We start from the raw sequence: 12309 nt of genomic DNA, 5'->3' as shown, positions 1-12309 counted from the left end.
TTTAAAGAACTGACCTACTTCAGCGATTTTTGATAAGGGGTGCGAGAACATATTTTGAGAGCCCAAGGTGTGCAGGCTGCAGGAAAGGTTAAGAACCACAGCTCTATCCTCATCTTTAAGAACCTAAATACCTTTGAAAATCTGGTTCTAAATGCTTAGCTGTTATAAAATCCAGACATATTTAATACTATGCTGTGCCAACAAGCCCCAACTGCACCAGGTAGCAAGGGATCAGTTTTGTAAAATGAACTCGCTTTTGGGTTTGCTCATTTGTCACTGTGGGAAAGAAGTGCTGATGTGAAATCTCAAGACTCTTACACAAGTTTATTCTGTCTCTGTCTTCCCTTCCTGAGCACTGGAGTAAATAGGAGAGCATACTTCCCCCCGTATTGTAACATGGCTCCCGATGTTCACAATCAGCATAATAATAATGGTGGTAAAGCAATCTTCACTGGAACAAATAAAATGGGGATGCTCCAATCAATGCGATTTCAGGAGAAGACATCCACTTTACTGCCTGTGCACAAAGGGCCAAATTGTGCATTCAGATACACATGTGAAAGTCAGCCCTATACAGCGAGTGAGCGCAAACCCTATGCACCGCTGAAGCCCTCCAAATAGGGCATCAATGTGAGACTTATGTGGCACAGGGCCTCGTGTTAATCTCTGTACAGGGATGAATTTCACTCATTGACTTCATTAGAAGTTTCATGTGTGGCTCTCAGAGCAGAATTTGTTCCATAGAACATCTACCTTACAGCAGAATATTGCAGATTTTTTTTTCCAAAAAATTGGAGTCATTAAGAAATATTAGGCCGAATTCTGCTGTCACTGATCCAGCTCTCGTTACAGGCAATGGGACTCTTGCCATTGACTATAGTGGGCTTTGGATCAGGGCCACTTACAGTGCTGTAAATCAGAGTTAACTCCTTTTTAGAGTCAATGGAGTTACACCAGTGTATGTAAGAGCTGAATCAGGCCCATGATCCCAGCTGATCGCACACATTCTGCTTTAAGCTACACCAGTGTAAATCTGTAGTAACTCTAGTATGGAAGTACACAGGTGTAACAGAAAGCAGAATCTGGTCCTTCTTTATTTTCATATGATATGGATGTCTTATTTGGTACAGTGTGTAAAATTAATTTTTGTTTGCCATTAGATTTCAGTAAAAAACAAGGACGAAGAGGCTTAATGAAAATCAAGCGAAAAAGAAAGAAACAGCTGTTGAAGCTGACGGAAGATGAAATCATCATTGAAAGGATATAACTTCCGCTTTTTTAAAAGAGAAATGTGAACTACTCCATTATCTTTTATCTGTGAACGAAAGCATTAACAACAGCATTTTTAAACTCCTTACTGTATCGATCATTTGATTATGCATTATTGGGCGGCTTATCTATTTTGTTTTGTATTCCTCATTCATGTGTGCTAAGCGATCAGCATTTCATTTTTTTCGGATAAACGTAGTTAAAAATGCAGTTTGGCAATGTACACTCGCCAACGGAGCTGAAGCAGGACAAAACAGACTGTGGGTGTATATCTGAGCCACAATGATTCAGAGATCAGGCAGGCTTCACCTAGTCTGTTCTATTGTCTTGTTTGTCTTCCTCTGGAAACTTTCTTCTCGAAAGGAAGTATAATGCTTTTTATATAGGAGCATGAATAATTAATTCCTGAATACAGATAAAAAGCTATTGCTAAAAAGAGACACTGGGCCTGATTCTGATCTCATTTATTATATATTCTGTAAACCAGGTCTTAACTCTGCTGGAGTCCGTGGAGCCAGACTGCTGTAAATGGGGTGTAAGATCAGAGTTAATCCCACTAAGACCACAAAGAGAATATTCAAGTCATAAACAGGTGGAGAAATGTCACTGTGGATCTTCACAAAGCCCAAAGTATATCAGGGACACAGAGCTCTACAGTTGAAGTCATCAAGCCTCACCTTGTTGTGGCAATGGAGACATGGCTGGCAAGATAATAGTTCCCAGTAAAGCAAGTCTATCTTTGTCTATTTAAAGACAAAACAAAAAATTGTAAGCAAGTTGGTCACTTTAAAGATCTCATGACATGTCCTGTGCCTCTGAAAATATAATAGATGCTGGATAGGTTTGGGCTGGTTTTTTTTGTTTGTTTGTTTGTTTTGTTTTTTAAAAAGAGTATTTATCATTTCCATATGTTTTGCTTTGAATACAATGTCTTTGTTCCACATGGCAATAAAGGCTTGGCATATATAAAAATGAGCTGGTTTTCAGAATACTTATCTTAATTGATATGGCCCTACTTCCATGATATGTGAGCCCATCATACTCTTAAATGTATCTATCTTTCCTCACTATACTTTGAGCCATAGGAAATTGCTCTTATCACTGATTTACAGACAGGGAATTGAAACAGAGAGAGAAACTAAAGGTCAGATTTTTGAAGGTATTTTGGTGCCTAAAAATGTAGACAGATACTTTGAAAAATCCCAGTAGCTGCCTATCTGCATTTTTAGGCACCAAAATACTTGACCCTATGTGACTGACTGGTTCAAGTCACACAGAAAATTGTTGCAGAAAAAGGAACTGAACCTATATCTGCTATGTACAAGGATAGTATCTCAGCCACTGAACCATCCTTCTGTCTAGTATGAGTTGTCTGAGTGATTTCAGAAGCCTATACTTTTTGTATTATTTGTCCTCCGCTACATTTTGTGCTACTAAGCCTGCTTTGAAAAATACTTCTAGGACTGAAATATTCACTGAAAAATATGATGCCTTATTCTTGTATCTTATATAAATCTCTGTGAGGAGCAAAGAATCATAATGTGATAACTGCTTGACTGGACCAAATTGAGCTCTTCTTCACCAGTGTAAATCCAGAATAACTCCAATAACTAGTGAAGATCAATAGTGTCGTTTCTCCCCACGTGTAATTTGTTTTATAGTACTAATGGGTCTGATTCTGATCTAACTTACTGCAGTTCAAAGTCTACACTGGGGTAACTGACAGCATAACTTGCCCCAACAATCACATTATGACTGTACTCCTCAGTCCCAGCGAAGCATGTTAGGATCTTTGGATGAAAGATTCAGTAAAAATGTTAGTTTTTATTTTAACGTATACTCGGAAAATCAGATGAAAATATGTTAAATCAAACCTAGAATGAGAAACATATTCAGTATTATATAAGGAAGCTTAGACATAAATTGTGCAGATTATTAACTGCATTGTATTGGAGCAGATAACTTTATTAGACAACTGGGCAAGTTAATAATGATAAGTGCAGTTAGAAGGCCTGATCTTGCATGGTTACTCAGACTAAACTCCCATTGGCCTGGTTCTCACTTACGCTATGGGCCATTATAGCACTCTGGCAATATCATTTATACTCCCTTTAAGGCACCATTACACTGCCAGAACAGTATAAAGGGGTCCTAGTGTAAATGAGCATCAGGCCCCTATTCTTTAGTAGTAAGAGTACGGTTCTCAAACTAGCAACAATTCTAAAATGGAATTGCATTATCCATTCTTAGGGAAAATCTTTTCTTTTTCATCAAGTCTGCTCCATGGCTGCCATTGCAATCCCAGGGTGTCACCATTTGCAATGTTGAGACTGTAAAGGAGCTTAAAGTAATGGGACCTTCAGTAGTATGTAAATCAGACAAATATTGGTTTCACTTATTACTTCATGTACTAAGAAAACCTATTGCAAGTGGATTAATTGTGTATGCTTCTTCTTCAATCCAAAACATTGCTACTAAAGTGAAAGCTGAAATCGGACTTTCACTTTATGCAAAACCCTGTCTTTACTGTATGGTTGTTATAAAAGTGCAAATCTGCTAAATATTGTTTGCAATGTTATTAGCCCTGTTGTCTTTTACTGTAATAACCATGAGTTTCATGAAACATTGTTCTCTTTTTATCCATGCATTTGTTTCTGTATGGTAATCTGGATTTTGTAGCATAGTAATAAATGGAAAAATTCATGTTGGTGTTTTCTTATAATGCGAAATATTCTCTTAAAACCTTCATAATTGGCTCAATTTGGCAGAACATCGATTTGATTAGTTCACACCACTAACAAGGCAATGCAGGAATTGTTTACATTTTAAATCTATTTTTCCCTTCTGCCCAAATAAGGAGAGTGGCTATTCAGTTGGGAAAGTAATCCAGATAAAGGATCCACTCCTGGATTGTACGGTGCTTATTACTGTGAGTAGCCCCACTGAAGGGATCACCATGGATCAGCCTGCAGGTAAGAGGATGGGCAGTTGACAGAGGGCAGCCCAAGGAAGGAGTGAGTGGGTATGAAGTATTGTTGACACCCCCTCTTCCCTTGGGCCTTGGCTTGCCACTGATTCCCCCAGGGGATTGGAGTGTTGTGCTCACTATGGGGAGTTAAAGCCAACACCACTTCCTGTGTGATGCACCACGTCATAGAAAACACTACGTGCAGCGGTAAGTACTTGCAGGATTTGTCTGTCTATGGTAAAAATAGCAACAAGCTTTTTTAAAAAGATGAAATATTTTAAATATACAAAACTGGTCCTGTTTTCTGAAGCGTTGAACCCATAAAGCCTCTGCCTCTCTGCTTGAAACAAGATCACTTCATTCTCCTCCCTTCTCTGCCCCAAGGAATCCTGACATCAGGTTTCCTCAGCTGCTGACTGTCCACAGAACCCTGCTTAAAGGGACATTCCCTCTACAGGATGAAGGGGAGGGAAAGGTGGTCATTTGGCACGTCAAAGTCTACTGTAACCTGGGGCTATCTTTCATTTATGTCCGGAGCTCTGCAGTGTTGGTGGGGGGTGATGTCCACCTGCTTCTCTCCAGCCTGATTTTTGCTCCCATATCAACGCCCCCCCAACCCCCCATGTGCAGATCAACAGTGCATGCCACACTGTTTACAGAGACCGACCCATTGTTATTAGAATTGTATTAATGATAAGATTACATTTATTGTGCTTCTTTCATCCTGAAGAGGATCCTTTGCTGCTTTACAAATCGTATCTATGAGAACATTGCAGTAGGTAAGCAAAATAAGGGCTGTGTGTGAAGACCACACTGTGCACCACAGGAGGAGAGGGTACAGAGATGGTATGAGGCTCAATGTGGTGTTGTTCCACAGTCCAGGGTGATTCCCATGGTTGGCATAAATTACAGCAGCCTGGAGAATTTGACTCTTAAGTATTCTCCATTGGAAAGAAGAGCAATGAATTGAAGAGTAGGATCAATAATAAGTGACTCAGCAGTATCCAGTGTTTCCATCCAGAAAAAGGAGTTGAGCATTATCTGACAGACAGGTATTGCACAGCTGGGGTGAAATTCTGGCCTCATAGAAGTCAATGGCAAAACTCCCCTTAATTGCAATAGGACCAGGATTTCACCCCAGAAGAATATGAACCATCAGTCTTTGAATGTGCAGGATTTGGGCATGCACCAGTCATCTGGGAAGTGTAACTACAGTTCCCCTCCACCTATCCTGTTTCGTTAAGCAGTAAGAGCTAGTATTTCATCTTTAAAAAATCTTTCTTCACATCCCATTTAACATAGGAAAAGACTCATGTTCCCACAAAGTAATCCCTTATTGGCTATTTACCCTTCTGAGGGAAAGCCACTACAGCCTGATCAGTCTGTCCCCTGATATAATCCACAGCAGAGCTTCCTTTCATTTTCCTTTCTCTCATTCACACAGCGCCTCTTCCTCTGCTCACTGTGATACCCTCAGAGCAACTAAGCTCAGAGTAATCAACTGTGATGAAGTGGGTATGTTCTTACTGTTTTGTCTGAATACTGTGTGTGCCTCAGTTTCCCTTATGTGTTATTCAAGTATCTAAGTGGTGGGACAAGGGTGTGTGATCATTGCAGAGACCCCTAGGGGCAAGTGTGACTGCCAACTGTCTGCCTGGGCACAGAGAGAATGGTATCCTGTATCTGTATCCTGGTAACTGATAGCCAAGGATACAGAGCCAGTTGGAAGAGATGGAAAACAAAGTGAGACATGCAGGTCAGGTGACCTGTTTACCCAGGAAAAAGATAAAGTAAAGAGACGGGGCAGCAGCTCGTGACTGAGGCTGGCTGCTGGAAGCTGGTCAGTCTCTTGGTTTGGAACTCAGGGGATAGCCCAGGGTTTCCCCCAAGATGGAATTTTCTGAATCTTCCTGCTTTCTGTACTAACAAGATCTGTTCTGTGCTGTGTTCCCATCAACTAATAAACTCTTCTGTTTTCCAACGCTGGCTGAGAGTCACCTCTGACTGCAGAATTGGGGTGCATGGCCCTTTGGGGGGTGTAAGGCTTCCCCAGGTGTCCCATCCAGGTGGACTCGCTGCAGGATGCTCACAGTGTGGACAGGTGTGCTGAATGCTCCAGGGTCAGACCCAGGAACAGGCTTCTTGCCCTGGTGAGAATGTGCTCTGAGGGAAAACACACTGCACTAGAATCATGCCTGACTTCATTCAGAGCTGTTTCAGAGCACCAGCACTGTGACTCTGTGACACCAACAGGTTACACTTGCTCAACAAAGACAATTAAAAGTGAAGGATGAATCTTTATTGGATAACAGAGTTGGTTGGATGGAAGGAATAAAGGGATCTAGGCCAAGGTTACAAAAATCAGAGAACTGAATGCTATATCTTAGTGACACCAGTAACCATATTCCTGGCATTGAATATAGTTCATCGATTCCTTTCTTTAGCCAGAATCCATTCAGATTATTTTGAAGGAAACTTAGACTGTGTTCAGAACTTTCATTTTCTTTTCACATCTTAATTCTCTTAATATACTCACCCCATCACGTTTACTACTCTTCTAATCTGTATTCTCTTTCCTCCATGCTACTTATTTTTCTCTTAGTTCTCTTCTCTCTCCAGCTTTTTCCCTCTGTTCCACCCATTCCTTTTTCCACTGCCATCACACCTGCTTTAAGAACCAGTACATTTCTTTAAATTTTAATAAGATGTCTGCCCTTCCAGATTCAATGTGTTCCTGCATATTAACTTAGAGACTAACCAATTTATTTGAGCATAAGCTTTCATGAGCTACAGTTCACTTCATCGGATGAAGTGAGCTGTAGCTCACGAAAGCTTATGCTCAAATAAATTGGTTAGTCTCTAAGGTGCCACAAGTACTCCTTTTTTTTTTACTAACACGGCTGTTACTCTGAAGCCTGCATATTAACTTGCAAGTCAATTTTGTTCCTCACAGCTATTTCCTTAAGGTGTTATCATTTTAAAATTGGGTTAGTTTAAAAATAAAATGAAATGTAGATAGATCTCAGGAAATAATTAATGAAAATTCTCATGTTTTGTTTCTATAAAACTGGGTACGTTAGAGATCAGTGAACTTCAAAGAGTTTGGAGGTTTCTTTGCGAAAGTACCCATGTTGCATCCATAACCTTTTCTGAACATACAGCAGAGCATTTTGTCTGCAAAACAAATCTGGAAATCTATCAAAAATAGTCTCTCATTGGTCTAGAGGTAGCTCATAGTTTTAATCAGGAAGAAAATAACATGTGAACAGCATGTGTTTGGTCTTAGTATTTCTGCTCATGACTAGAACCAGAAAATGCCTAAAAATGGGTGGGGAAGAAAGTTACCTGAACTTTTTTCAAACCTCATTCATGTTCACATTGTGTTTGGCCTAACAAGTTGTATAATTTCTTATATTATCGGAAGTGGTCTGTGCAGCCCCTTCCATCAGCTATGTTTTAGTCATTCAAACTATGAAATGAAAACTGATGTTTAAATGATGTATGGGTGAATGTTGAACGCTAGATGGCAGCTTTACACTGCACATATCATAGTCTTCTAGGTAGCTAGAGAGTAATGTTTCCCCTGCCCCGGTTTAAAAAGATTTTCTCCAGTATAGTTCATAGCTGTTAACATGCTATAAAAGCTTGCTTGTATCTTGTTTCTTATGCTTGGTTGATTCACATAGTGTTATTACTCCATATGTTTTGGCAGAAGAGCTCTGGATTAGCAAATCTTTGGTGCACAAACCTTTTCTGTTTCACTTACTATATAACGGTAGGGTCACAAAACTCTTTTGGCTGCTCAGATTTATGTTTAAACCTCAGACCTGATGATCCAAGATTTTTCCTTTCTATCAAGTTAATCTGGATCATCACGTCTTGGGTGTAATCATAAGGCTGAGACCCTTGACAGATTTTGATGGTCCTACCACATTTACAGTAAGCTAAACATTGCTGGAGCATTTCATTTAAAAAAATGGTAGGAAAGAACATTATTTGCCAAAGAGAAATTGTGAATTTTAGAGGTGTTCAAGTAATAAAATACTCACTTCTTTGTCTACTACTCTGTGTCCATGGACAATTCTGCTTGCTTGGGTTAGTGTGCAGTATTGCTTCCCGAAAAGAAAGAATGAAAAGAAAGAATGAAAAGATCAATCTACATAACTACAGTACTAATTATTATTTTCCGGTGTGTTTTGCATAGATATTTATCATGACCAAGAACTAATTTCACATCAATGTTCAGGTTCAGATTGCTTCTCCTTATTTTCTAGCTCTTTATAGCCCAGCAGTGCTGCTAGAGAACAGGGTCTAGACACTTCCATATTTCCATGATACCACTTCCTTTTAAAACTATAAGCCAGTTTTACACTAGGGTAAGGCCATTATCCTGAGTGGAGTTACTCTTGATTTACATAAGTGTGAGTTCAGAATCAGACCCAGCGTCTTGTTTATTTTTGCTTGCATTGGCCAATAATTTAGCATATCAATTCTTAGTCTGAGTGTGTTTTTGTTTAAAAAGACATACATTGATCGTACTTTATTCTCGAACAATTCTCACATTAAGACCTCTGCAGTATATAGATGCAAATGAGTCAGATGACCGTTAAAGTCCCAATCCTGCAAATACTTATCTCATGAGTATCTTTACACAGGTGTGTGGTTTCATTCAATTCAATGGCACTACTTGTGTGTGACAGTTAGCAGGATTGGAGTCTAAGACTTCTTTAGCTCCCATTTGTTTTGGATTACAGCAATGTCATTTACATTTTCAAAATATCTATTGATTTGGGAAGCCTACAGTTTTGGGTGGCAGTTTAGTACACCTTAAATAGGCTTGATATTTTGAGGACAAGTCATCAGCATCTCAGAAAGTCACATGCCTGTTCCAAAATCTATTGAAGTTAGTGGAAAGATTTACATTAACCTTTGACCCAAGTTCTAAACTCATATGTTCTCAAGAATTCTCAAGCGGGGCAACCAAAAATTAACATTTCTGAGATCACTAGCCACTTTGGAAAATGTAGGTCTGAATTCTGTCTAGCAATGATTCACATGGCAAATTTTATTTTAATTTACCTTGATATTTTCTCTTGCACTCATGCAATCTCAGTTTTATTTGATTTTATTTTTTATTTTTTGCAACTGAAAAAAAAAGGGGGGAGGGTGAGACAGTAACAGCCTGGTAGTTTTAATTTAATATTTGTCTGCATGTGGAGATTTGATTCTGATCTTTAACATAATTTTATTCTTCAAATATTAAACTATTTCTGGGTATGTCTTCTCAGCACTTAACAGTCAAATGCCTAGAGCAACATACAGTGCTGTCATCTGTAGAAAGGATTCCGTCAGAGACGGTCAGGTCACTGAGGTAGTAAGGAATAATGCAACTATTGTCTTACATTCTTTGTTTATAAGTAAAGATTTAGGTTGGTTTATTTATCTCGAACTTGTTTTAAACTGGGCATGTTCCACTGAGTGGATATGTGAAAAAACAAGCAATTAAGCCCCCTTTTTGGAACAGAATGAATATTTTCAGATTCACTTCAAGGGACTAGTTTATCTGGATGGCAAGTTTCAACAGATCTCAGTGAAGGTGAAAGTAAACTAGCTTTCACTAGGAACAATACATTTGGATACCACATGAAACATGTCAGTGTTCAGGCTGTCTCCAGTTCTTGTCTGGGAATATTAGAGGAGCATTGCTTTCTGGGGGTGTGCTATTTGAGAAAGAAAGAAATTTAATACTAAATGCAGGCGGGGTCAGAGTGATGTAACAGGAAGCTCTGATGTTTCCCTTCTGCTGCTGATCACTTACAATCTGACAACCCTTCCAATTCTCCTCAGAGCAACCCCTCTCTCCACAGAAGACCAGAAGTAACCTCTTACATTCGGATCATCAGGCTCTGATAAACTGGATTTATACCCAGCTTGCAGGATCAGATTGTAGGTGATTTTATCAAATGATTTTATCATTCTCCACCTTGCTGGGGGGAGGGGGAGAATCACACTGTTTCATAAATTGAAAGGCAAAAATCAAATTGAGATCCAAGAATTTATTTGAATATTTTTTCAAAGGAACTGTGTTTGGTGAGTACAGATTAAAACAGATTTACTGTATTAAATAAGAGTGACATCCCTGTGGCATCTGAATGTACTTATCAAAATGGATATTAATATTATAAGGAGGAACTGCTTGTTTTTTAACCTGAGCATATTGGTAATCTGCAGAGGTAGAGCTATAAGAAAAAAGTCTTTGTTTATGTTTTTTATTGAACAAATGCTGAGCTGATTTTATAACTGATATTATTGTTAAAATATTTAACAAATTTATCAAAAGTTGGATTAGTAAAAAGAATGATACAAACAAGACACCCAAGTCAGCACTTAAAGGATTTTTTCACAAACCCTAATATTAGCTGATCAGGTTTCAGAATTTGCATCTGGAGAGGATTAGGGCTTTACTGGTTGGGAAATAGTCCTTAAAACTAATTCAGGACAACTGGGGTTCTTGCAAGAGAGGAAGAATTAAGTGATAAAAGCAGAGCAGTTTTCTTTACTGGATTTTCATTGTTATTGTACAGGAGAAAGAGATTACATCTGAGTTAGACCAGAATGACTCCTTGCTGCTTTATAACAGAATTTAAAAGGGTTTTGTCATTTTTAAGGAAAAGATAACTTTGTGTTTGTCAGTTTTTGGTGAGGGTATTTTTCACCCTTCTTTTTTTCAAGGTTTCTTTTCCCTGTGTGGCAGAGGGAGGGTTGGGGTGTTATTTGTGGGGGGGGGTAGGGGGTTGGTTTTTTCTTCGTTGTTGATCAGTTTAAAAAAATGTTTCCTCCTTTCCCCCACTTATTAAACCATTGCAATGTGGAAAACTGGAAATGTATGATTGGAGTGGGTGCATTTTTGTATAAAGGGTTAAGCTGACACTAAAGTTCGGTATCTATCTTGTTTGCCCTAGAGAGGATTAAACTTTCTAATTTAGAAGTAGTATTTCCTGTCTGTATCCATGAAGCCACATTCCTATGATCAGTTACCTTTGTTAGTCAATTGCTGCATGTGTGTATAAGTATGACTGGGGGGGGGGGGCCGCTGGTATCATGGATCATTAGACTCAAAACCCCCGTAAAAATGTATGCTAGTACTGGAAATCTATGTTGAGAAATAATAGCAGTGACCGTGTACATATGAGAGACAAATGAGACATTGTCCTGCAATAATTCAGTTAGCCCCTACTCACATTTTGAGGGTAAATCATAGAAGCGTCTGTGTTGTTACTATCTTACCTTAATAAATTCACATTTAATACCTGGGGCCAGGCTCAATCTGCTGCAAATGAGAGTAATCTTCATATATCATGGAACCTAGTCACTCATTTGCAACTGTGGGGGATTTAACAATTAAGTATGATGCTTTATAAATGGCTCAGTTATGCTCTCAGCTACACTGCCTCTAAATCTAGAGTAATTCCATTGAAATTAAAGGAGTTACACTAATCTAGATCAGCATGACTGATAGTCGGCTTTATTGGCTGCATCTTTTCTTTAAAGCTGTGGTTTTCAACCTTTTTTTATTTGCGGTCCCCTAGAAAACTTCGACTGGAGAGGTACAGAGCTCTTTGGAAATCTATTGTCTGCTTATATAGTTTGTCTTTTGCAGACCCCTTAGACGTAGTCTGCAGACCCCTGTTGAAAACCACTGCTTTAAAGAACACACAGAAATCGGCAGCATGAGGGAGGATGTGTTCAGCTGTATGTTGTGTATTACTTCACATATATTTTGCATGTGTGATTAATGTAGTAGTTCAGACATAGTAATACTATCTATTGTAGGCACCATGTTTTAGCCAGTTACTGTATTTAATTGTATGATTCTGCTTCCACTGAGGTCAAACTGTCAGTGATCCCAGGATCAGTCTTAAACTCGCAATAGGTGTGGGGCAAAAGGCATTTAGAGTTGATAAAATCAAACAATAAAAAAATACAGAAATCAGTGCTAATGTTGTTTTAATTAACTGAATACTAGAAATAATTGGATACAACAACTGTTTCCGCTAAATGGTTTAGGCTCC

The 12309-nt window shown here is 38.8% G+C and overlaps 2 protein-coding genes across 7 annotated transcripts in view; both read left to right on the top strand.

Annotated features, from left to right (window-relative positions):
* The window catches only part of TFPI (tissue factor pathway inhibitor), a gene marked incomplete at its 5' end in the record, with an annotated part of 56737 nt that extends 52782 nt beyond the window's left edge, over nucleotides 1-3955 (top strand). For 3 of the 4 annotated variants that reach the window (XM_084643084.1, XM_084643083.1, XM_084643081.1), the window contains one exon: nucleotides 1161-3955. In XM_084643084.1, the coding sequence (XP_084499210.1) occupies nucleotides 1161-1267 (107 nt within the window). In that variant the 3' untranslated portion in view covers nucleotides 1268-3955. The remainder of the gene's footprint in view (nucleotides 1-1160) is intronic. The other variant, XM_084643082.1, reaches the window with a different exon arrangement.
* A 6101-nt stretch (nucleotides 3956-10056) lies between these two features.
* Nucleotides 10057-12309, top strand: part of CALCRL (calcitonin receptor like receptor) — a 94356-nt gene continuing 92103 nt past the window's right edge. For 2 of the 3 annotated variants that reach the window (XM_084642924.1, XM_084642925.1), the window contains exon 1: nucleotides 10057-10183. The gene's annotated coding sequence lies outside the window, so the exon portion shown is untranslated. Of the gene's footprint in view, nucleotides 10184-10308; nucleotides 10328-12309 lie in introns of those variants that run through there. The other variant, XM_084642926.1, reaches the window with a different exon arrangement.

This window comes from Lepidochelys olivacea, assembly GCF_965140295.1.
Source record: "Lepidochelys olivacea isolate rLepOli2 genome assembly, chromosome: 11".
Lineage (NCBI taxonomy): Eukaryota > Metazoa > Chordata > Testudines > Cheloniidae > Lepidochelys > Lepidochelys olivacea.
The sequence above is the reverse complement of the archived record's forward strand: the minus strand, read 5'-3'. Positions and strand labels throughout refer to the sequence as shown.